At 35.4% G+C, this 24,999-nt stretch overlaps 1 protein-coding gene across 1 annotated transcript in view; it reads right to left on the bottom strand.

Moving 5' to 3' along the window:
- Nucleotides 1-24,999, bottom strand: part of LOC102768284 (probable ATP-dependent RNA helicase DDX60) — a 112,273-nt gene that overhangs the window by 30,996 nt on the left and 56,278 nt on the right. The window contains exons 18-33 of the mRNA XM_015568480.1: nucleotides 24,022-24,141; nucleotides 23,335-23,430; nucleotides 20,759-20,874; nucleotides 19,653-19,792; nucleotides 17,468-17,577; nucleotides 17,264-17,368; nucleotides 16,549-16,674; nucleotides 14,743-14,870; nucleotides 12,848-13,006; nucleotides 11,420-11,564; nucleotides 9,108-9,260; nucleotides 5,539-5,643; nucleotides 4,727-4,927; nucleotides 3,320-3,424; nucleotides 3,028-3,172; nucleotides 772-893 (exon numbers count right to left, since the gene is read on the bottom strand). Of these exons, the coding sequence (XP_015423966.1) occupies nucleotides 772-893; nucleotides 3,028-3,172; nucleotides 3,320-3,424; nucleotides 4,727-4,927; nucleotides 5,539-5,643; nucleotides 9,108-9,260; nucleotides 11,420-11,564; nucleotides 12,848-13,006; nucleotides 14,743-14,870; nucleotides 16,549-16,674; nucleotides 17,264-17,368; nucleotides 17,468-17,577; nucleotides 19,653-19,792; nucleotides 20,759-20,874; nucleotides 23,335-23,430; nucleotides 24,022-24,141 (2,076 nt within the window). The remainder of the gene's footprint in view (nucleotides 1-771; nucleotides 894-3,027; nucleotides 3,173-3,319; nucleotides 3,425-4,726; nucleotides 4,928-5,538; nucleotides 5,644-9,107; nucleotides 9,261-11,419; nucleotides 11,565-12,847; nucleotides 13,007-14,742; nucleotides 14,871-16,548; nucleotides 16,675-17,263; nucleotides 17,369-17,467; nucleotides 17,578-19,652; nucleotides 19,793-20,758; nucleotides 20,875-23,334; nucleotides 23,431-24,021; nucleotides 24,142-24,999) is intronic.

Genomic DNA, 24,999 nt, shown 5'->3' with positions numbered 1-24,999 from the left:
TATTCAGAATCCCTGCTTTAGCCAAATGGAAGCACCAAATGTGGACCCGATAGGAACAGAGAGTTTGCTGGATTGCTGGACCACTGGAGTCTTGGATGAGGATTAATGCCATGCAGTTCTGCATCCTGGCCCTCCTCCTGGGCTTGGTGGGGGCAAGTGTGGGCTTGGGGACGCATAGGCTGGACTTCTTCTTTTACAGCGGGAAGGAGTGGAGCCATCTGGCCATGGATGAGACATCGGGCATGGTGTACCTGGTCCTTTGTTTTCCCTCCAATAAATCTGCCACTAAACCTCAACTCCTCCTATGTGTGTGCCTTACCATACTTCATGTTCACTATGCTCACCTTTCCCATAATTATAGCGTATTTTTTCTTGTCAATTGGGAGAGTAGAATTCCCAGGACAGTGATTGCCAATGGCTGTTAAACTGAGCATTCATGTCTTCTTGTTTCAAATTAAATGTTACTGTGGCCATTATTTCACCATTATATGTAATGATTGAAATTATCTATAGTGTAATAAAATGTTCTATGTTATTCACTTGCTAAAAATCTCTAACAGGAATAAAGTTTTCCCTTTTTAAACAAGACCTCTAAATCTTTTCCTCATCTGAGAAGTCACTTTATACCAAGAACTGACTGAGACATGGTTAAGAGGTAACTCTAGACAATGACAGCAAAATTTTATTATCGGAAAATACGATTGCATTGCATGTTTTAATGGAAAAATGTTACATTGAATTGCAAGGTTATGGTTATATATTTTTTCTTACCACTGAGTGAGAAAATTCCTTTTTAAAGTTTTTCACACAGGGGGGAAGATAATGTCTTCCAAAAAGATTTGCTAACACCACCACTAATGTTTCCATCACTTCTTCAGAAAAGCTCTTTTGGCCTGTTTAAAATAAGGGGTTTAATTTTTCAAAACTTCAGAGAACAAAATTCATCATTTTAGAAATATAATGTCAGTTCTTAATAGCTATACTTAAAATTTCAAGGTAAGACACCTTTGAAAAAGTCACTTTCCAGATTTTGGTGAATTTTTTAATAAATTCTAATTCTACCTAATAAAGATGGAATATGCTAATTGGCCCTCACACTGTCAAAGATGGCAGTGCCCACTGCCAGTAAGAAGGGAATATGCTAATTGACTGCCTCGCCCTCAAAGATGGTGGCGCCCACAGCCACAAGATGGAATTGCCCTGGATTCCATCGTGGGCTTTAAATCCTCCCTTTGCTACTTTGTTCCACTCAGTTTTTCCACCTCTCTTCAAAACCTACTAAGGAATGAAGGCATTATGCTGCTTTCCAAATTCCTTATCAGCCATTTGAGGCCAGATGTTAACCACACCCACTCTGCCTTTGGCACACATTACATTACAAAAAAAGCTCGCAACTACACCTATTGACATGCTCCTGTTACTTCTCTCCCTGGAATATTTGTTTCCTATGTTTTCATATGAGCAAATTCCTGCAATATTTTAGTGACTAAATTTCAAGGGAAAACCTATGTCTGATTTCCGATTTTCAATTGGGCGCCTTATCTAACAGAGCGCGTTTTCATATGAGCAAATTCCTGCAATATTTTAGCGACTAAATTTCAAGGGAAAATGTCTGATTTCCGATTTTCAATTGGGCGCCATATCTAACAGAGCGCCATGCCCACACTGATAGCCCCTCATGTGAGAATGTGGAAATAAGCCACAACTGACTCAACTGCTGGAGAAATGCAGAACATGGAGAGTGAGCTCCCAGATTTCAAGCAAGCAAACAAACAAAAGCACCTTAAATTGATGTGTTTATATTGATAACATTATAGCAATTTCTTTCAGTTGTTTTTTTATTTCTTTAATTTTTTAAAAATTTTCTTTTATTGCTTAAAATATTACAAAGAGTAGTACATATGTCTCCTTTTTATTTTCCCCCTTGACCTTCCCTCGGCCTCCCCAACCCCGCAGTGTCTTGTGTCCATTGGTTATGCTTAAATGCATGCATACAGGTCCTTTGGCTGATCTCTTACCCCCCTACCTCCTGCCCCCCAACCCTCCCCATTTTTATAAACTGATGAACAAAAATAGATACAGAGGCTGAGCAGCATTGAACAGACTGTAAAACTACAGCAGGAAGGCCGGGGAGGGTTCCTTTAATTTTTTGATACATTACTCACAGAATTTATAAAATAAGTATAATTTAGTGATTATTATTTTCTATGATCCTTTCATGAAGAACTATAGATTAATAATGGATTAAAGTTTTTATAGTTTGATATATTAGTAGTTCTGAAGTATATTATATAATATTTTAATTATTCTTAATGTCATTTTAACAAAAGTTAGTAAATTACTGAAAATAAAATCATCAATAGGGTATTAATTATATATTTGAGTTCATTTGAATTTAGAACAGATCACTTTACTTCTCTCTATAGAAAATTAAATTTCATTATGTCAAAGTTATGGAAAAGGGAAAAAATAATTTACAATTAATAAAAGGAAATAATTACAGAGGATAATATTGCAATGCCAATATATTCCTACAGTTACATGTGATTTTGAACTGTTACCTACATATTTTACTATGATACAGCTAATGATTAGTACCTAAATGTGAGGATATCACAAAGAGGCCTGTTTTTCATGTCAATGGCCAGGTATAAAAAGGAAAAATTAGTGATTTTACATATATTATTACAATTTATTTCAACAGACCTTGTAATTCTTGAATAATAATATTTATTAATCTAAGGTTTTATTTTTTTAATTTGAAGCACATTAAATAGTCATTAGAATATTTACAGTATTTTACAAATATACCATGCATATATTAATAACATTTTTATAAACATGTAAATAGTGTTATAAAATAAGAAAAATGTTCAAAGTACATTAAGAGAAAACACAGTTAGAAAGTCACACCTTCCAAAGTGAATGAATTCTGAGGAATATATGGTCATATGTAACTACACATGTGCTCCTTGTGTCTGTGCACACATTTAATGAGTAAATGTTTGTAAAGTGGTAATTGCTTACCTTTTATCTTGGTTGGAATACACAGCTTGTGAAATAAGCGTTTCTTCAGCAAGCTTACTAAAACAAAGTTTGCAGGTTCATGGTAGTGCAAATGTGACACGAGACCAGAATAACCAATGGGAATACATTCTAGATTCAGATATTCCTAGAAATTAATTTTATCATGTTAACCTTGGTCTGTAGCTCTCAGCAATACCAATCAAAGAAGTTGTTAATAAAGTAGCTTTTAGTACGGTGGAGTTAAACATATGTACTAACACCTTAATTTAGTGGAAATAGGTTTAAATCTTACCTCTCTGACCAAGAATTGCAAAGAATATATAAAATAAAACTTTAACATGCAATTGATCTTTGGTTGCTTGAAGGACATCAATGAATATTGGAGAACCGACAATGCCTATATATACATATATCAAAACATCAAGTTAGATATTAAGCACATTTTATACTGTGTCTTCCAAATGTAATATACAAAAGTCAACTAAACATTCCTATTATAGAGCAGGGTGCTATATATACTTATGTACTACTTATAATAAATTATATGATTTTATATCTTTTAAATATATTTTCATTGGTTTCAGAGTGGAAGGGAGAGGGAGAGAGAGAGATAGAAACATCAATGAGAGAGAATCATTGATCAGCTGTCTCCTGCACACCCGCTACTGGGGATCAAGCCCACAACCTGGCCATGTGCCCTTGACCAGAATTGAACCTGGGACCCTTCAGTCTGCAGGCCAGCACTCTACCCACTGAGCCAAACCAGCTAGGGCATGTTTTTTACATTTTTAATTAGGCATTGAATATTGCTTTATTATATTACTGTAATTATTATTTATTTTAATTAGGCATCCCATAGTGTTTTATATTGTATGTATGTGTAATAGAAAATGGCAATAAAATCTTGAGGGAAAAATAAGAAATTACACTTTAATATATGATAAGCGACAAGTAAAATCTCTATATATAAAAGCCCAGCAACTAGAATGACGGAAGGACCAGAACGACCCTGGAATGACTGGTGGCTATGACATACACTGCAGCACCCAACCAGCCTGATCCAGGCCCCAATTGCTCCCCACCACCCAGATGGCCAGGTCCCCTAGTGGCCCCCAACACCCTGGTCAGGGGCAGGCCAGCCGGCCAACCATCCACAGCCCCTCCCCACTGCTGGCCCAGCCAGATGGGCAGGCCAGCCGGCCAACCACCCACAGCCCCTCCCCACTGCTGGTCCAGCCCGATGGGCCCCATCGTGGCGGACTGGACAGACCCCACCTGTGCATTAATTTGTGCACTGGACCTCTAGTATGGTATAAAAAGGTAAAACCAAGAATTATGAATGTTTCAGTCTTTTACATTTTTTAACCATTAGTTATTTGTTTAAATTTTTTTGTTTTTAATTTTTAAACCACATATAATTACAGAAAAAAATGTTTCTTTTCTAATATATATAGAACCCAGAGGTAATTATAACAGGACAACCAGGGGCTTAATTTTCCAAATGTTTGAAAGCATGAAAATTAAAAGCATGTTTTTGGGCTGAATTAGGGTATTTATAAAGTAGAATCAAATGTTACAGGAGTTTATTTATAGCACATTAATATTTTATTCCCTTCATTTTATGTAAATTGTGTAACATAAAATTGAGCTTAAATAATTATGTTTATTCAAGTTATTTAAATAAAATGAAACAGTGTACCTTTGCTTTGGCATCCTCCTTGTCATCTGCTTTGGCAACTAAAAGCATAAGTCTGAGAACCAAGGATATACTTAAAGGAAATTGACCCTTCAGTTTGGGCACATTTGATTTTAAGAGCCTTTCTATCTTAGGTAATGGAATATCATAGAAGAACACATTTCCTATAAGATCTTCTCCACGTCTTCCTGCACGACCAGACATCTAAAGAGATGATCACATAACACTTTTAAATCATTTCAAGTCTTTTCTCTATAAATAGTTAATATCTAACTTTCCTATACCACACAAAACATTAAACTTTCAAAAATCTTGTAAGAGTCTTTGTTGCTTGGTATATTAATTTTAGCAAAGTTCAATATATTATTTTACTTTACAAATATATTATCAAAGTGTGCTTGCTTGTTTAAGAAATGCCTCTGTTTTCAGATCATGACTTTTAAAGCAGGGGCAATTTCTGTCTTATTTACCAATGTATTTAGACACTCAAATTATAATTGTAGGTGCTTAGCACCTTTGGGTTCTCAGAAGATGTAGTTACCTTTTCTTTCTATTATTATTGTTTGAGTTCAATAATATTTATCAAAGCAGGAATATTCTTAAGATAAACTAATCTATTTAGCCAGTCAATAAGTGTTCAAAATGTCTTTAAATGTAACCATACTCATACAATGTCATATATCCAGAATCATTTTAAAATATTGTCTTATTTTAGTCCAAATGTTTTAAAGTATGTGTGGTTTTATTTTAGCTTACTGAATAAATGTTCCCAATCCCTAGTATGCAAATATAACACAGGAAGGTTGTATAAATACCTGTCGAAAGTTCAAGGCATCCAAAAAAACGGAATCTTCCATAAAAACAACAGATTTACATGGCATGTTAATTCCCAAAGCAAGGGTGGAGGTAGCTGTTATCACCTGAAGGTGAAGGGTATTAATAATAATAATAATAATAATAATAATAAATTAACATAGAATACATAAATATGTGCATAGTCTTTAAATATTGACTAGGTTAGACCATGTGAAATTAGTTTTCTTGAGTAAAACTTCAATGGGAAGTAGGTGTCACCAAAAATACAGATTTTCTTATTCTGGAAAAATAATTTTGTTGTATATAAAGCTCTAAGTTGGAAGTTACTTTCTTTAAGTTTCTGAAGATAAAATTTCATTTATTTCTTGCTTCCATTTTGCTTTATAGATTTTTTAAAAATATATTTTTATTTATTTCAGAGAGGGAAGGGAGAGGGAGAGAGAGATAGAAACATTAATGATGAGAGTGAATCATTGACCAGCTGCCTCCTGCATGACCCCAACTGTGGATCTAGCACACAACCCAGGCATGTGCTCTGATGGAGAATCAAACTGTCACCTCCTGGTTTATAGGCAACACAACCACTGAAAAACACTGGCCTGGCTTTACTTTTACAAATCAGATGTCACTCTGTTACAGTACTCTATTTTCTCAGAGTGCTTTTAATGTGCTTTATCCTTAAGGCCATTTTCTTATAGAATATAGAACATATTAAAACAAAAAAGTAAAACTAGCAGAACTTCAAAGAGAAACAGAAAAATTTACATTAACACATTCTATTTTCAATAATTCTACTTTCAATAATTGATAGAAAGTAAAAAATTACCAGTAATACAAATTTAAATTAAGAAGTCTCCCAGACCACTGAAACCAGTACCTACATTTTAATGCATGTATAGAATATATTGCTAAATAAACTTTATTTTTAGAACCCTTTTAGATTTTAAGAAATTTATAAAGATAATAATACTATTATTATCTTTCCTATACTCTGTACCCAGTTTTCCCAACATTTAACATCTTAAATTGGTCCTATACATTATTATTAACTAAAGTTCATACTTTTTTCAGATTTTCTTAGTTTTTACCTAATGTCCTTTTTATGTATCTACACAGGGCACCACATTACATTTGGTAGGCATGTCTTCTTTGACTCTTCTTGGCTGTAACAGTTTCTCAGGCTCCTCTAAAAGAAATTGGCCTCTTTGGAGACACGACTTATCCCAAGACTGGGACTGAGCATCTTACTTTGCCAGAATGTAAGGAAGTGTTTAAAAACAAACAACTCACAATGAGGGAAGCATGCCAAAGGGTTACAGGAAGCAAGTGAAAGAGCTCTCAATTGCCAAAATTGGAACAATTCGAACAAGAAAAAAGTAAAGTAGCATTGAATTATAATCCAAAGCAGAAAATAAATAGCCATGTGTCCATATTGATATAAATATATGTTGGATACATAAATAAATGAGAGAGGGAAGGGACACAGCTCTTATACAGAAGAATTCAAAATAATTTATGTAGATACTTCAACTATAAGGAGGTAAAGTATAACTAAACTACCTACTATCTACTTATGCATGGTCTATGCATAGTGGTTTCCTTCTAAGGAGGGCAGTAGGGAACGTGAGATTAAAAGGTTACTTTATAGTGGAAAAGTCTAACAAATATGATCTCAGCCAGGTGCTAAAGATTAACATCCACAGTGATGTCATGTCCATAATCTATAACTCTGAGATAATATGATGAGAATGACACATTACTTCTGTGGTCTTCCTTCAAGAAACCCATAAGATCCCATGCGATCATGAGAAACACATCAGAGAAATCCCAACTGAGTAATATTCTAAAAAATAAGCTGATCAATTATCCTTACAAGCATCAAGATCTTTAAAAACAAGGTACTAGTATATCTGAGAAGGTGTCACATCCAAGAAAGCCTAAAGAGGTCTGACAAGCAAAATGTTTCATCTTGGTTGCAATTGTGGAACTGAAAAAGGACATTGCAGGAATAACTGAGGAAGTCTGAATAAAGAATAACCTTTAGTTTATAAAAAATTGTCAATATTATTTAATTATAACAAAGTAGAGGCCCAATGCACGAAAATCTTGCATGAGTAGGCCTTCTTTCCCCTGGCTGCGGGCACTGGCTTCCCTCTAGTAGGGAACTTCATCAGAAAGGACATCCAGAATGACGTCCAGAATGATGTCAGGTCTAATTAGCATATTACACTTTTATTATTTATAGATGCACCATACTAATGCAAGATGTTAATAAGTGAAATTTTTTTAGCGATAACACTCAAAATTGTCAAGGAGAAGTAAACAAATGCAGTCATTCTGGAAAGAAATTTAGCAATGTATTTCTAAAACCTGAAAATCACTTTTGCTCTTCAAAACAGTGATTTCACTTTGCAGAATCAGCTGATCCCATCAACAATCAGAAATGATGATATATGTTTATAAACAACAATTTCAACATTAGAATGTTTAAATGAAGTATATATGTATATTATGATGCACTGATATAATATTTATTATGTAATGCTAATTAATAATAAACTTAATTACATACTACTAGAGTCCCGGTGCACAAAATTTGTGCACTCGGGAGGGGGGTCCTCCAGCCTGGCCTGTGCCCTGTCACAGTGTGGGAGCCCCACAATTGATCACCCCAAAGAGGTAGGACCTATCCACCCATCCGGGGCTCCTTGATGCATGATGATATATGTTTATAAACAACAATTTCAACATTAGAATGTTTAAATGAAGTATATATGTATATTATGATGCACTGATATAATATTTATTATGTAATGCTAATTAATAATAAACTTAATTACATACTACTAGAGTCCCGGTGCACAAAATTTGTGCACTCGGGAGGGGGGTCCTCCAGCCTGGCCTGTGCCCTGTCACAGTGTGGGAGCCCCACAATCGATCACCCCAAAGAGGTAGGACCTATCCACCCATCCGGGGCTCCTTGATGCATTACCCCAAAGAGGTAGGCCAGAGCTGGGGGGCGCAGACCTGGGGGGCAGGACCCTCAGGACCCAAGGCAGGCCTTGCTGAATGGAGGCGGGAAGAGGTAGGTAGGACCCTCAGGCAGTGCTCGGTGTGTGGAGCCAGGTAACCCCCAGGCAGACCTCACTGGACCGCAGGCAAGCCTTGCTGCACGGAGCTGGCAGGCCTTGCCTCTCGGAGGCAGGACCCAGGCAGGCTCCATGGTGCACACACACAGCATCAAGCCCAAGCCCAGCCCCACCCACTTGCGCCCACCCGCTGTGTGTGTAGCCATCTTGTGGTGGCATGAGGGCATCACAGCATGACGACCATTTAGGCTTTTATTAGTAAGGATTAGCAAAGTAGACAGGATCCCTAATTGCATATATATTATTCATTAACTATTTCAAATGTATATTTTAAAGGATGGAATAGAATATGCTAAAATGTTAGCAATATATTCCTTGCAGTGGAGAGGTTATGAGGAGGGAGATAGAGAGACTATCCTACTCAGGCCGAAAGAATGAAGGCACTGTTTTTAGGAAAGTTATCCTCAAAGTTCACCAACCTTGAGGTGCTTCAGTCTGAAAAGCATCTCTACAACTTGTCTTTGTCTGATTTCCATCGAACCGTGGTGATATCCAATGCCCCGCTTCAAAAAACCGTGTAGTTTGTAGCATTGTCTTGTTCCTCTCAGTCTGCGTAGGATCTTTGCTAAAGTCTGAAATACCCCAAACAAAGAGTCTGTAGTGTCAAATGAAAGCATTGATCCTTCAACTTAATGATGTCATGTCTAAAAAGATTGTTTAGAGATAAATTCAGAGTTGGGCACACTTTAAACAATAGTATGTTTAAGGCCAGAACCCAAAGCCTATTTAAATAGGCTTTATATTTTAGTAGAGTGGTTTCACAGTACCAGACATTCAAAGCTTCATATCTTTCTGACACAAGCAAATGCAACCCAACCTTATATGTAGTGAACCTTTCTCCATCCATTTCTTCATCAGGAACATGTACCCCATTTTCTTCCCATACCCACTGGGTGGTCAAGGCCTAGCCATGATCCCAACTGCTTAATCACTGGTTATAGCTATAATGGACTGAACTAAGGGCGCCAGCTCACCCTGGGACAATGAGGACACACTGAAGGGACAGGATAAGAGGTGGGTGAGGGACCAGAGTGCCCTGATTCTAGTACCCCCAAAAATTCTCAGCTTAGTCTGACTTGCTACCACCTCAGTTTTATTTTATTTTTGCTGTTAATTCAACTCTAACTTGCTGGGTTTCTTTTTTATTATCACCTCCAGTCATGTCTGACCAGTATTTATTGTTCTCTCTCTTCTTTCTTTCTTCATGTCTTCCAGTTTATCTTTTCTCTGTTATCTTTGTGTCTGTCACTTTCCTCCCCCACCCTCAATCCTTCCCTGTTTCTCTCCCTCTGCTTCTAACCTTTTCTCCTTTCCCTCTCTCTCTGAAACTCTCTATTTTTGTACATTTCTTTGTCTATCTCTGTCAGTCACTGTGATTGTATCTCTCTCTTCTCTTTGTCTCTCTTTCCTAGTCACTGTTATTGTTTATCTCTTTTCTTTTTTCTTTTCTCTTTTTCACCTCTTTACTCTCATCCTGCCTCTCTTTCTCCCCCCTCCCAATTATTGCTCAAGCCATAAATAAGTAATAACCATATTTCTCTAACTATTGCATGAACAATAAGGTCGACCAGCAAGCATTTTATGAGCCACCATTGCTTAGCATTTCTGAATGAGCTGTGGCATCAGGGAGAAGTATAGGGCAATCAGAACTCCCCAATTTCAAGTTTGAAGAACTAGGTACAAGGTAGATAAAAACTGACAAGGAAAATTTTTCAGAAGACAGACAAATGTGATTTTGAGGTTCTTTTAGCAAGTTGTTGCTTAAGCCTATCGCTGGGGGAAAAGATTTTTACATTGGCTATTTATATATCTGTCTACATAAAGGAATAGTTACAATTAACTTCAATTAATAAAGACAGTTTCATAAATATTGGAGTTATACTTTGGCACAAATCATCAAGCTGCTTTTAATAACTGTATAAACTCACACAAATTATCTTTTTTTAAAAATATATTTTATTGATTTTAGAGAGGAAAGGAGAGGGAGAAAGAGATCAAAACATCAATGGTAAGAGAGAATCATTGATTGGCTGCCTCCTGCACGCCCCGTACTGGGGATCAAGCCCGCAACCCAGGCATGCATGCGCCTTAGGCCGGGATCGAACCTGGGACCTTTCAGTCCACAGGGTGACAATCTATCCATTGAGCCAAACCAACTAGGGCACAAACAAATTATCTTAATTTCTCCAGCCTACAACTTTAGTCTCCCATCCATTGTTTCAAGATTGATTTAGATTAAGTATGTTATGTGTTTTATAAATTCCATGTCAAAGTATAGACATCATACACACTTTTATGTACTAAATTGTGCTTCTCCAAAAATTGTGCACCCCCAACACCTCAAGATGTTACTGTATTTGGAGATGGAGTCTTTACAAAGTAATTCAATTAAAATGAGGTCATTGGGGTGGGCCCTCATCCAATATGATTAGTGTCCTTAAAATAAGAGGAAATTTGAACACAGGCACATAAAAAGGAAGATGATATGAAGATAAAGAAAGAAGATGACCATGTGCAAGCCAAGGGGAAAGACCTGGACAGATCCTTCCCTCAAAGCCCTCAGAAGGAAGTGACCCTGCCAACACCTTGATCTCAGACTCTACTCTCCAGAACTGGGAGAAAATAAATTTCTGTTGTTTAAGCCACTCACTCTGTGGGTCTTTGTTATAGCAGCCTTAGCAAGTCCATACACACACTTGCATTACCCTTGTTTTTTTTTTTTTCCTCTTACCTGATAATCCACAACTGTACGGTCAGTGTAAGTACAGTCTGGAGAAATTTCATAAAGTTTCTTAAGGTTTTTTTTAATTTCCTTTATTTCAGCTGCTAATAAAATGATTCTTTGTATTCTAGCACCTGAATCTGAATTAAAAAAACTGAATATGAAAAAGAGGAAAATGCGTAAATATATTGATTATGGCATGTTCTTTTATTTATTTTTTTTAAGTTTGAGGTTATATATATAAATGCCAGGTAATTCAAACCCAAAACACAATATCCCTATTAGAGGATATTCATCAGGCCTTAATTACCTCAATTGTGTCTTTATCAATTTACCATTTAAGTATATTTTAAACATATGCATTAATATGCATCTAACATGATATTGAAAAACCTCCTGTACCTCTCCCATATCTTATGTCAACCAAATTTTAATTTATTTTCTATACCCAGTGGAACAATATTTTTCACATTAAATATGATGGAAAAATTCAGGTATCCTACTAACTGCAAACAAATGCAAATTCTTAATAGTTGAAGTATAGAAAAGTGTTATCTGTTACTCTCTTCTTTTAAACACATACTGTAATTGATTTTCAATATGTGCCAAAATTAGCCTTGAGTGAGGTATTGGAGCATTTCTCAACAAGTCACTGCTCTGGTGAAGTGACATACGGAGAAAGGGTCAACAACCTGTTGGGCCATCAGAGTACGCCTGATTTGGTCATTCTATCTGCAATTTTACTCTAAGACCTAAACCCATTTTATATGACCACCCCCACCTCAGAAATATATCTACTTTATTGTATTATGGTTATTATTTCTCTCAAGAGTAGGTAAAGACAAATGCTAGAAAAGAATCCCGAGGAGGGTGAGACCTGTGTAACTATTATCAAACAAAGTTATGTAACAAAAGTCATACATCATGTTTTTCAGGTTAATTTGTACATTAGAATGAAACAAAAATACAGATATTTGTTTATATACTTTATGTTAAGACAATAAAGTCATAAAAATGCAAAAGTCATATTCCCTTTGTTATGTTAAAAGAAAAATGTGTTAGTGAACTTGTTCTGACTAATTAGCTGGTTGATATTATAATGGGTATCTTTTTAAACAATTTATTTTTAGCAATATGCAAGCTTGCAATTTCTAAAAAACAAATTTATAATTTGCATTTCTAAGAAAAAAGAAGCTAATATAATGAAGAAAATTATTATAAACTATTGTTTAATTACTAAAATATTCATAGAAATTATCTCTTGGATGTCCCCACAAAAGTGAAGTAAAATTAAATTAACTCGATTTATCATAAAAAGAGAAAAACAGTCACATTATTTTATGTTATAAAAACAGGTTTGAATTTATAAAAAAAAGCTGAACACCCATGCATTTTATTAAACATTTAAAATTCCACAGTTCAAGTAAAAATACTCACGCAGCAATGTTTCTTTTTTGAGATTTTCTTGCTTTCGATAGTTTCTTGTTCAAAATTTTCTTCTCTCTTTCAGAATTTGGTTTGTTATGAGTAATTTGTTTGCTTATCAAATGTGTAAAAAGTCGTGAAGCTGAAACTTCCACTGAGTGAATGTTAAATCTAAATTAAAAATATATGAGAATTTTTAATAATTGCATGTTCGTATCAATCTTATATGCATCATATATATTAGGTACATCTCATATTAGTTATATCTATATCTCATATATGAGATAGACTATACATATAATCATATAAGTTTTATTCATAATCTATCTTTAATTTGCTTTGTAGATCTTGCTTTGTTTCAAATGGAATATAACAAATTAGATGTAGGTTTCCTCACTTTTCCTCTTATCTAGAATATATACACTTTGAGACCTAATCCCTTTGTAGCCCAGCTGGCGTGGCTCAGTGGTTGAGCATTAACCTATGAACCAGGAGGTCATGGTTCAATTCCCAGTCAGAGCACATGCCCGGTTGTGGGCTCGATCCCCAGTGTGGGGTGTGCAGGAGGCAACTGATCAATGATTCTCTCTCATCATTGATGTTTCTTTCTCTCCCCTTCCTTTCCTCTCTCTGAAATCAATAAAAATATTTTTAAGTGTCTTTAACCACCCTAGCCATTATTTTCTCTTCCCACTAAACCTTGAAGCACCTAATGTCTTTATCACACATTTATTTAAGATGTTTATATTATGTTATACTGCTGAGGGATGGATTTTATAATTAATAATTTACTGTTTTACTCTCCTATGTTTCCAGAGGTGACAAATATCTCCTCACATTCACTATTAGCACCTACAGAATTTCTTGAACTCTGAAATGTTGAGTAACTGTGTGTATACTTACTGGCTAAACTATTGAGTCTAACTATTTCAAGGTCATACACAACCACTCTTCCAAGGATATCAATTCCGTAAGGGCAGTCATGTCACAGATTGCTTCTGCATCCCTGAGTCCTGGACTTAGCACCAATGAGCAAAATAGAATGAGCTGAATGTAAGCTCATTTCATAAATATAGACTAACAAAATATTTTCCAAGGGAAAATCATTATTTTAAGTATAATGAAAACATGATTGCTAATTGTTTGATGTTGCTACTAAGCCCCAGCTCACTTTTCTTTTAATGCTCTTAAGGGAAAACAGGAAAAAGGAAACTAGCAGAGTGAAGGTCTTCCTTTTTAGTGGAGAGTTTAGATGACACTACTTTTGCAAACAACCTACAGAAAAAATACCGCAAGGTCATATGTGTGTATATGTTATGCATGTGTGTGATATTGTACATGCTCTCTTTGGCAAATGCACACTCTATCCTGTTTTTCCTTATCTTACTTTGATGATATGTAGAACTTTTCTAAAAAGGATGGGTGGGCCAGAAATTCTACAGTACTAAACTATACAATTAGGTTTTGAAATATAATCTAATGAGAGGTGTTCCTTTTTCTCATCCTATACCCAGCTTGGTATTATAAGTATGATTTCAACATAAATAGAGTTATAATTTCTCAAAATATGCTCTGGCCAGGTGGCTAAGTTGGTTGGAACATTGTCTACTGTGCCCCCCAAAAAAGGTTGTGGGTCCAATTCCTAGTCAGGGCACATACCTAGTTACAGTTTGATCCCTGATCAGAGAGCATATGGGATGCAACTGATCAATGATTTTCTCTCATATTGATGTATCTCTCTCTTTCTAGAATTAATAAAAATATATACTCGAATGGGGATTAAAAGAATTCTCAAAATTCTACTATTGTGAATCAAAGGATATATATATATTCTTCCTCAATGATTGTTTTCAAAATTCTTCAAATTCATACAATATTAAGTATAATGCTAAGAAAATGTTACTTACGAAAAAAATATTGCAGGCAGCCTATTCATTTCTTTAAGTTTTTCCACAAAATGAGGAAACATCCTTCGCTTTTCAACTTCTGCACTGTCAAAAGTTTGAGGCTTAAGGTACATGAATAACTGATTCACCTGAATAAAATTATAAGTAAAAGATAAGTCAAAATACTTGTGATTGTGAAGAAGAGACAAATGATACAATCAGCTGGCATTTGCGACTGAAAATCAAATTGGTAAGGCTTAGCGCATTTTCATGGAGTAAGTTAGAAATTATATCTAAATAATGCAAATTTTCAAATAAAATTAAAATCTGAGAAAACTTGAATGCCATATTTCTACAATATTGTAATCATATCTATGTCATATCATGGCACAGTGTTTATGGAATGGGGCAGAGATGGTTACAAATTGATGTTGGTTATTAATAGGGTGAACACAGAGCACGGTAAGTCCTAACTGTCTACAAATAATATTTTTAACAAAATATCTAACATAAAATTAAGGAAAATAAATGTTTAAAACTAAAATTTAGGTGAAAAGAATGTAAAATGTTAACAAAAATTGATAGACAAGATACAATAGATGAGAAGAGGGTTTTCATGTTATGAATGACAGCTTATTGCCATGAGGCATGTCATAAGCTCTAAGGAAAAGAAACATAACACTTGTGCCTAATGGAGAGTATATTGGATGGAACTAATTAGAGCTTAGAGATGGGCCACCTCCTAAAATATGTTGAGTCAAGAGGAGTAAACAAAATTAAGTTTGATCTAGGCTGGTGTCTATATATCCCAGTGTGTTAAAAGCCAGATAATAGCAATGATAGGTCAAAGATTCTCAACCCTGCACATTGAAATTTCATACAATTTTGTTTTAATGTTCCACTGCCCCCGCACCACACGAAGCCAATCAAATCAGAAATTTTAATAAGCGGCATTTTTATAAGCAATGTTAACAACCTTTATCTATACAATAACAATTATTGACATTAGTTGTTTTCACACTTGCAGATCAGGTAGTCTGCCCAAGTCTGGGTGTAATTAAAATTTAAAACAAAAACCAAACATGGGTTCCTTCCCATGTGGAAAGAGAATGCAGAAAATATGGGTGGATTGAAATTCTGCTTCCATTACCTGAAGCATGCTGATCATGAAGTGATCACATCTTAACCGTGACTTTGGGCCCCAAGCAGTCAAGGTTGTTTGATATTACACGTCAGTATATGTAAATGCGTTTGACTATATTCCGTTCCTTCTAACTGGTGAATCAGCCTTGGATAACTATGGCATGTGTCACTGCTTGTACCATTGAGATATTGTAGATTTTCAGGAAGTAAAATATTATGAGGATTTTATCATAACAAAAAAGTAAAGTTAAAGAATAGAAATTGTAGTAAGGTAAATTAAATAATACTTGTAATTTATTTTAACTGTCCATGTTGTTGTCAACTGAACAAAACTGGGTGTTCACCTATTTAAATACGTAAAATAGACAAAAGGTCTTCCTTAGGGAAATATTGGAGAAGAAAATCAGGGTAATGACCCACTGGTATCAGAAATCAAAGTCCTATCCTCTATGAAAAGCAATAGCTCAACTTGAGATTCAGAAAAGATGTGGTACCCAATTATTCTTTGCATTGTTCCACATCTAGCTAACTAAATTTAAGCTAGAATACCAAGGCATGGCAATGGGGTACTCATGTTCAAATCCTTGAAAGCTTTATGGGTGATTATTCTGAACCTAAATGAAAAAGTCAGATCCATTTCATATTAATCTTAAATTTAAAGAAATCCTACATGTTTTTAATTACCTTGCTTGGGTCCAGCTGACTCCAGTGAATTATTTCCTTTTTCAGTTCCTCTTCATATTTCTTAGCATCTGCCCTCGTTATGACTATTTTATTTTTGAAGCAGCTGAATTCTTCAGGTTCTAACTCCTTGAAAATGAAGAACCACAAATAGAAAGGAAAATGAAGTCATCATTTTTTTCTAAAGTTTTCCATTTTTTCTAAAGATATCCGCCATTACGAAGGAAATCTCTCAATCAGTCATCCACATTCAGTTGCAGAGATAACTGCAGGTAGGCCAACAGTTCTGTTCTCTCTGCAATGGTTGCATTTTATTCTATTTTCATTAGAACATACCAACACATAATTTTTTTTAACTTTAATTAACTCTAGAGGTAAAAGAAATAAAAATTTCTGAAATGTTTAATTATATATATATATTACCATGACAAAGCGTTCTAAGAATTTTATAAATAACAAGTCAGTTAATCTTAAAAAAAAAAAAAAACCAACAAAGTAGATATATTTTTTTGGTAAGGAAAACAGGGATAATAGAGAAAATTTAACTTATTTGCCCAATTCTAGAGCACTGTGAATTCGGAGTTTAAATTCTTAGCAAGGAAATATGCTGCTTTTATCTAAACCAGAATAAATACCATTCATGAATTTGCTTATTATTGATGGGCTGTTATAGCCAGAGAACTAGAGATATCAGCCATAGAAGTGTATATTCACCCACTTTCATTCTTGTCCATTCTGGCCAAACATGTACCATCGCATCATAAAGCAGTATGCTTTCCCGTGGAGAAAATCCAAGGTCTAAAGGGATTCCATACTTCTTTATCTAAAACCCATAAAATAAAAAATTATTAATTTTATATTCCATATATAGGTTTTTAACAATCCGGATACATACTCATTTTCCAAAGTGGTTTATACTTACATGGTTGACTGTAAGTGCAGCACACGGGTGATAGTGTTCAATGATAAACTCATTATCCTTTAGGGAACACACATACTTTTCTAGATCATTGTATCGCTCTCTGTACCACACTGTAATTATAGGATTGAAATGATCATTAAACTCTGTTTGCTTTCAAAACTATGGCCTAATTATGATTTTATAATTAAAAGCAGGCCTAGGAAGAGTTATGCGTGAGACCATTGCCAGGAGCACATTAGAAACAGTGCTGTGCACTGGGAAAAACCTTGAAAAAGGATTCAGTGTATCTACACTGTGAATCTGTGTTTTACTTTCCTTCCTGGTCTTAGTCTTCAATTATATCATCATTTTCGGTTCCTGGCATTTATTTATAATTTTATAACTTATATAGTATCTATGTATTTTTGTACAGGATGCCTGTGTAATGGGGTCTGTCATAAATAATAGATATATAGACATACAACTAATTAGGAACATTGGATATCACTATTACTATTATTATTGTATTATCTCTCTATCTTTAAGAATAATATTACCAGGTCAAAGAAAGAATATGTGTCTTCTTCCTCCTACCCCGCTTCATTTTCTTTAATCAAAGAAGCTGATATTCTAAATACCTCTATTAATATTACACTGGATTTATTTTTTTTTAGCACTTACCATTACCTAACATGTTGTTTATTTAATTTTATTTACTATTCATCTTGTTTAACCTTTATGTTCACATTAAAATTTAAGATCCGGATAAGCACAGAGTTTGCTTCCTGTTGTCACTCTAGGGACAATAAAGGAACCCAGCACACATCAGGAACTTTAATATTTGTTAAGTGAAAGCATAGTGTCACATATGGGGATCTGTAGCTTTCCATTAAAAGTAGCCAGAAAAATATGATTTTATAGTACTTCATAGAATTTTCATGAAAACAGTCTCAAGTATATACCATATAGAAACATTCATTAATACAGTAGTAAATCATTTAGAGTATATATAAAATAAAGGACACCATGATACAGATTAAATATATATGTATATATAACATATGACACATTACACATATTATCTATTTACTTAAATATACTGCATATATATATTTAAAATGTCTAGTGTTTCTCAAGGAAAATAAGACATTAAAATAGTTACAATAGACAGTAGAATATGTCATAATGTAGGACATACTATTGAACTTGAACTAAAAGAATTAAGGTTGTATTTCAGTTGTGCCTCTAGACAGTATCTCTTAAATAATCAATAGATAAAATTTGGTCAACTGTAGATAAGAGGTCATTCCAGAAAAACTAATTAAAAAAGAAAATGCAAGTTTTGAGGAACAATGAATAATCCAAATGTCAAGAAAATTCATGAAAAGAAAAATTCCTGTAGTCTGAAATGGGAATGATAGCACAGAATTAGACCATAAGTAGAACAGTATATTTTGAAGCAAAGGTTTTTCTGGAAACCAAAACTGAACTGCCCTCTGGCCATGTTTTTGCCTTTATAATTTTTTTTTTCAATATAGAAAGTGAAACATTTATCTGTGCTATAATTACATCTTTAACCATACTGAATTGTAGAGGAATTCACATTATTTAAAAATATATCATATTTGCAAAGAGCTTGAGCTTCAAGTTTATTAGATCTTGAAGTTCACCATTAGCTGTGTGAACTTCAGCATGTCATTAATCTTCTAGAGCTAAGATTCTTATTTAATTTCCTCTGTATATTAAAACAAAATTTCCTTTCTGTCTATAAGTCTGTCTCTATTTTGCTTATTTGTGTATATTGTTCATTAGATTCCACATTTGAATGAAATATGATAGGAAAAAAATTATTTCCCTTCAGATTTGTAATAAGAATCAAACTATTCTACTTATATGGCTGACAGCAATTGGGTGGGGGTTGTGGGCCTGGAGAGGGTGAAGAGATTGAACAAAAAAAGAGAGAAAGAACTCACTGACTACAGGGTGGTGATTATGAGAGGGAGAGCAGGGGAGGTAGAAGGAATATGGGAGAATAAGTGGTGATGGAAACAAATAAAATAAAATTTGCAAAAAAATTGATTTCCCTTCAGATCTGTAGTCCAAATCAAATTCTTTTACTTATAGAAGATGCTTTAATATGTTGCAAGCACATAAAGTATGCTCAATAATTCTGAGCACCCCCTTCTCTTAGTTAAGATAGTCTTACCCAGTCTAACTCTGTAGGATGGCTTTTCTATTCTTTTTCTTTGTTGTTTCTTTGAAACTTTCAAGACATTTTGCAATGAACTAGAATTTTCCATTTTGCTTTCAACATGTTGCCAGTATCTTTTAATTAACACCAACCATCTAGTTATGAAGAAAAAAAAAGGTATTATTCACAGAAAATCCCCCATATCATTTGTTTTCTGAGAAAAATTATTAAACATCTATAATAATAAAAGCATAATATACTAAGTAGACCAGACAGCCAAACGATCATCCAGACGTCATTCCGGATGAAGCCACCGCAGCAGGGGCTGAGACAGAGGTGGTTAGGGGCAATCAGGCAGGCAGGTGAGCAGTTAGGATTGATCAGCCAGGCAGGCAAGCACTTAGGGGCCATCAGGCAGGCAGGTAGAGTGGTTGAGCAATCAGGGCAGGCAAGCAAGTGGTTAGGGGTGATCAGGCAGGCAGGTGAGTGGTTAGGGGTGATCAGGAAGCCAGGCAGGTAGCGATTAGGAGCCAGTGGTCCCGGATTACAAAAGGGTGCAGGCCTGCCCCGTGCATGAATTTCATGCACTGGGCTTCTAGTTGATTTTAAGAGAATAAAAATCTCTATATTTTATGCATACTCAAACTATATTTATACTCACACAGTTAAATCAACTACTTTTATGCAATCACCAAGAACTGATACTTTGAGGTTTCTTATTAAATTCATTTACCCAATTAAATGGGTATATCCATTTCTGCGATATGTGTTGACTAATTTTTAAAAACATTTTTGGTGTTTTGCATAGAAAAGTAATGGGCATAGCCTATTGAAGGATGGTTCTAAACTGCCATATGCTATTCTCTGAGAACCCAAATATCAAGCTATAAACAGGAAAATTAAAGCACTCTCTCACAACATTGTTGAAGAACCAGTATGTAAGTTACATCTACTCAAAGGATGAGTGAAAATGTCTTCTAGTTATATATAACAAAATTTGAAGAGAATAAGTTTTACTTAAAGAGTTTATGTTTTGTTTTAAAGAGTATTTTAAATAATCTGTCTGTATTATTAATTATTATCGTTAATAGCAATTAAATGAATACAAAACTCAGGCTTACTCAGTGAGATGTTCAGGATTACTGATAGTAGCAGAAAGTGCCAGAAAGGGACATCGAATCATAACAAGAAGATGCTCCCAAACTTCGGCTCCAATTTCTCCCCCAAGACAGTGCACCTGGCAATGTGGTTAAATAGACTCAGTATTAAGTCAGTTCCACTCCCCCCCCCCAAATACTAATAGATTATGCTACTAGAACTTATTATTTCCTTCTCTCTCCACATTCAGTAATGTTAATTCACTTCTCACAAAGTTGTTGATCAAAGAATCCCAACATGACTTTGAGGAGAATTAAACTGGATTTGAGAAGAACATATTGAGAGATGACTTGTTCTATTATGCATGATGATAGCTGAACTGTGAAAAAGACTTATCACATGTCATGGTAATAATGATTATAAGCAAGAACAAGTTGGGCAAAAAAACACACTTTGTATGTCTTGTTTACAAATGAAATATTGGCTAAATTATAGCAATTACTATAAAAAGATGAGATGATGAAAAATCGCTATAAAAATACAACATTTTACTCATGTATCACTGAAATACAGATAAAAATGTTTATAAAACAAATTAATTTGAAATAAATTGACTTGAAATTAATTTGAAATAAGAGCACTTATCCTGTACCAGTTAGAAATCTAGAGAAAGCCTAGTCCCCTGACTATAGAAGTTTTCATTATTAGTTTGATACAATGATAGGGACAATTAATCTATCCTATCTAAAAAAAGAGAAACATGGTAATTAGACATAACTTCGCTACCCTTCCCAATGGCTAATCAGCGAGATATGCAAATTAACTGCCAACCAAGATGGCGGCCGGCAGCCAGGCAGCTGACGCAAACATGGAGGCTTGCTTGCTCCAGTGACGGAGGAAGCCAGGTTCCCTGCCTGAGGCTGCCAGCCTCTCAGCTGAACTCTAAGAAACATTGTTACAAATATAGAAGCTAAACAAAACCCCAGAAACCTGCTTTCAGTCAGCCAGGATCTCAGAGCTGGAGTTGCAACAAAGTTTCAAATACAGAAGGTAAACAAAGTCCAGAAACCTGCTTTCAGCAGCTGAGTCTGAGGGCAGTTGGGGGGACCAGCCTGCAGGGGAGGGCAGTTTGGGGAGACCAGACCTGCAGGGGAGGGCAGTTTGGGGGAACCAGGCCTGCAGGGGAGGGCAGTTATGGATGACTGGGCCGGCAGAGGAGGGCAGTTAGGGGCAAGCAGGCCTGCAGGGGAGGGCAGTTTTGGCGGGACCAGGCCTGCAGGGGAGGGCAGTTTTGGGGGGACCAGGCCTGCAGAGGAGGGCAGTTAGATGTGACCAGGCCTGCAGGGGAGGGTGGTTAAGGGTGACCGGGCTGGCAGGGAAGGGCAGTTAGGGACAACCAGGCTGGCAAGGGAGGGAAGTCAGGGGTGACCAGGCTGGCAGGCAGAAGTGGTTAGGGGCAATCAGGCCAGCAGGGGAGTGGTTGGTAGCCAGCAGTCCTGGATTGAGAGAGGGATGTCCGACTGCCCGGTGGGATTGGGCCTAAATGGGCAATCAGATTGGAGAGGGTGCAGGCTGGGCTGAGGGACACACACCCCGACCCCGTGCACAAATTTAGGGCACCGGGCCTCTAGTATCCTTATAAAAGTCCTGTACATTACAAAGTACTTTCTATATTTAATGGTAGCAGAAATGATATTTGAAATGCTTGTTTATCTAATTTTCTCAATATGTGTTGCTCATATGAAAATTATTTATCAATTTGAATTTCAAAAGTTGAAAAAAATATGAAGATATGCTTGACCTAAATGTAACTATGCTAGAAATAGATAGTTTTTTGTTTTTGTTTTTTTAAAAAGTGTATTTAAAAATATACTTTCAATTAACCTATGGACCAAAAACTAAATAATAATGGCAATTAAAACATATTCTAAAGTGAATGATAAAAATGTATGTTTCATATGTTGTTAAAGCAGTGCTTTAATGTTAATGTACAACCTTCAATACATTAATGTGTTAGAAACTAATAAATACATGTATTAGAAAAGAACTCAAATTTCATGTTCAAATTATATCATCTTCCTATATTTGCAGCCTCCTTTGTTTATTTCTGTCCGTTTACTTGTTTTGTTTCTTATTTGTATTTTGTTTTTTATTTCCTTCTGGTATCATTCAACAAATGAAAGCTAGCTAGTAACATGAGGCACTTCAACTTTTAAACCAGCAATAGAGAGACATGACCCATTTTAGCTATTAATGCAACCAGTATAGGTAATAGGAAAATACCTCTAGTTGGTTTTGTGGGATAAAAGTTCTATGGCTAAAAGAAGAAAAGTTTATTGCTAATGTCATTGGTTTGTCTAGTGCTTTCTGGGATAATTTCCCTCTATTATTATCACTCTTATTCTAGAAATTTTTCCATTTTCCCTTTTTAGCTACTTCCAGCTCTACCTTTTAACACCCACACATTCAATCTATCCCTTCCATAAACTGAATGTTTAATAACTGTCCATAGGATTGCCATCTTTACTAAAATACATAAACTACATATTTTATGTAAATACAAATATTTAGTGGAATAATAGTAATGAAGTTAGCATACCTCATCAAAGATGACATATCTCATCCTTTTCACCCACTTTTGATTACGAGGTGATAGCAAGAGTATTTCCAAGCACTGAGGCACTGTCACCAATATCTGTTGTTTTATAAAAGGAAACCATTGATTTGATTTTTTTTTATCTCAAGCTTTAACTTCTTTTTATTGTTGACACTATTACAGATGTCTTCCATTCCCTCTTTTCTCCCCTCCACTCAGACCCCACCCTTCCCTTCCTTTTAAACATCAATAAATATTTAGATGACACAGTATGTTCATATAAGCATTTCCATTAAAACAACCATGCCATCTGTGGAAAAATAAAACAAATGTAACAAATGTATGTTGTGGTTGATATATTTAAAAAAATAAGCTTATTTCATTAAGAAACATTCTCCCACATAGTACATTGGGAATATAAAATCATCTCAGCTTGAAACCATGACCATTGAATGATTTGAAATTTCCTCATATTGAAATTTCAGAAAAGCATTTTATTTATTATAAAATACAATTTATTGAAAGTTAACCACTTTATTAAGTAAAAATCATATAAACAATGTTAAAATATAAATATATTTCACAGGGTAATTGTGAATTTAATTTATCCTCACATTAAAACCTTGTAGTGCCTACCAAAGTGCCTTAATACACATTATTATTTATTATGCACTCATGTCGGTGACATACCTGACAATTCAAGGTGTCATGACGGTAATCTCTTGTAAACACTCCACACACCACTAGTCCTTTTGGCAGTGCCTTGGTAAATAGACTGCAGATAGTTCCTACCACTTGATTAACAAGAGCCTTAAATCATAAAAGACACAATGTGCTATTCAGTAATTATTGACAACACTGAACAAATTGTTTAAAGTAAACTAGTATCTGGAACAACTTTACAAGCAAAAAGTACAGTACCAATTTTATGTAACTCTTTCTTTTTTCTCTTAAATCCTCACCCAAGAATATTTTTCCATTCATATTTAGAGAGAGTGGAAGGAGATAGGGGGAAAGACAGAGAGAGAGAGAAACATTGATGTGAGAGAGACACATCAGTTTGGTTGCCTCCCAACTAGTGAAGGATCGAACCTATAACCAAGGTACATGACCTTGATGAGAATTGAACCTGGGACCCTTCAGTCTGAGGGCCGATGCTCTATCCACTGAGCCAAAGAGGCAAGGCACAAAGAGTCACGCAATAGGTCTTCCTTCCCCTGGCTGCCGGCACCAGTTTTCCTCTGGCACCCGGGACCCAGGCCTTTGGTCCGGGCGCAGAGAGCCTTGGCTTCAGTCTTCAGTCTTCACTCTGCCTGGACCCTTCAGTCTTTGCTCTGCGCCTGTGTATGCAAATTAATCACCATCTTTGTTGGATTAATTTGCGTAGTCGCTCTGATTGGCTGGTGGGCGTAGCGGAGTGACACCAATTTGTATGCTTCTCTTTTATTAGTGTAGATATCTCTGATATAGTAAAAACCTAATATGCTAAGTGTCCAGTCCAGTCAGCCATTCAACCAATCAAAGTGTAATATGCTAATGATATATGCTAAGGCTGCTCAACTGCTTGGTATGATGTGCACTGACCACCAGGGGGCAGACGCTCCAACTGGTAGGTTAGCTTGCTCCTGGGGTCCAGGCGATCGGGACTGAGCAAGACAGGCTGGACAA

Source organism: Myotis davidii, unplaced genomic scaffold, assembly GCF_000327345.1.
Source record: "Myotis davidii unplaced genomic scaffold, ASM32734v1 scaffold392, whole genome shotgun sequence".
Lineage (NCBI taxonomy): Eukaryota > Metazoa > Chordata > Mammalia > Chiroptera > Vespertilionidae > Myotis > Myotis davidii.
The sequence above is the reverse complement of the archived record's forward strand: the minus strand, read 5'-3'. Positions and strand labels throughout refer to the sequence as shown.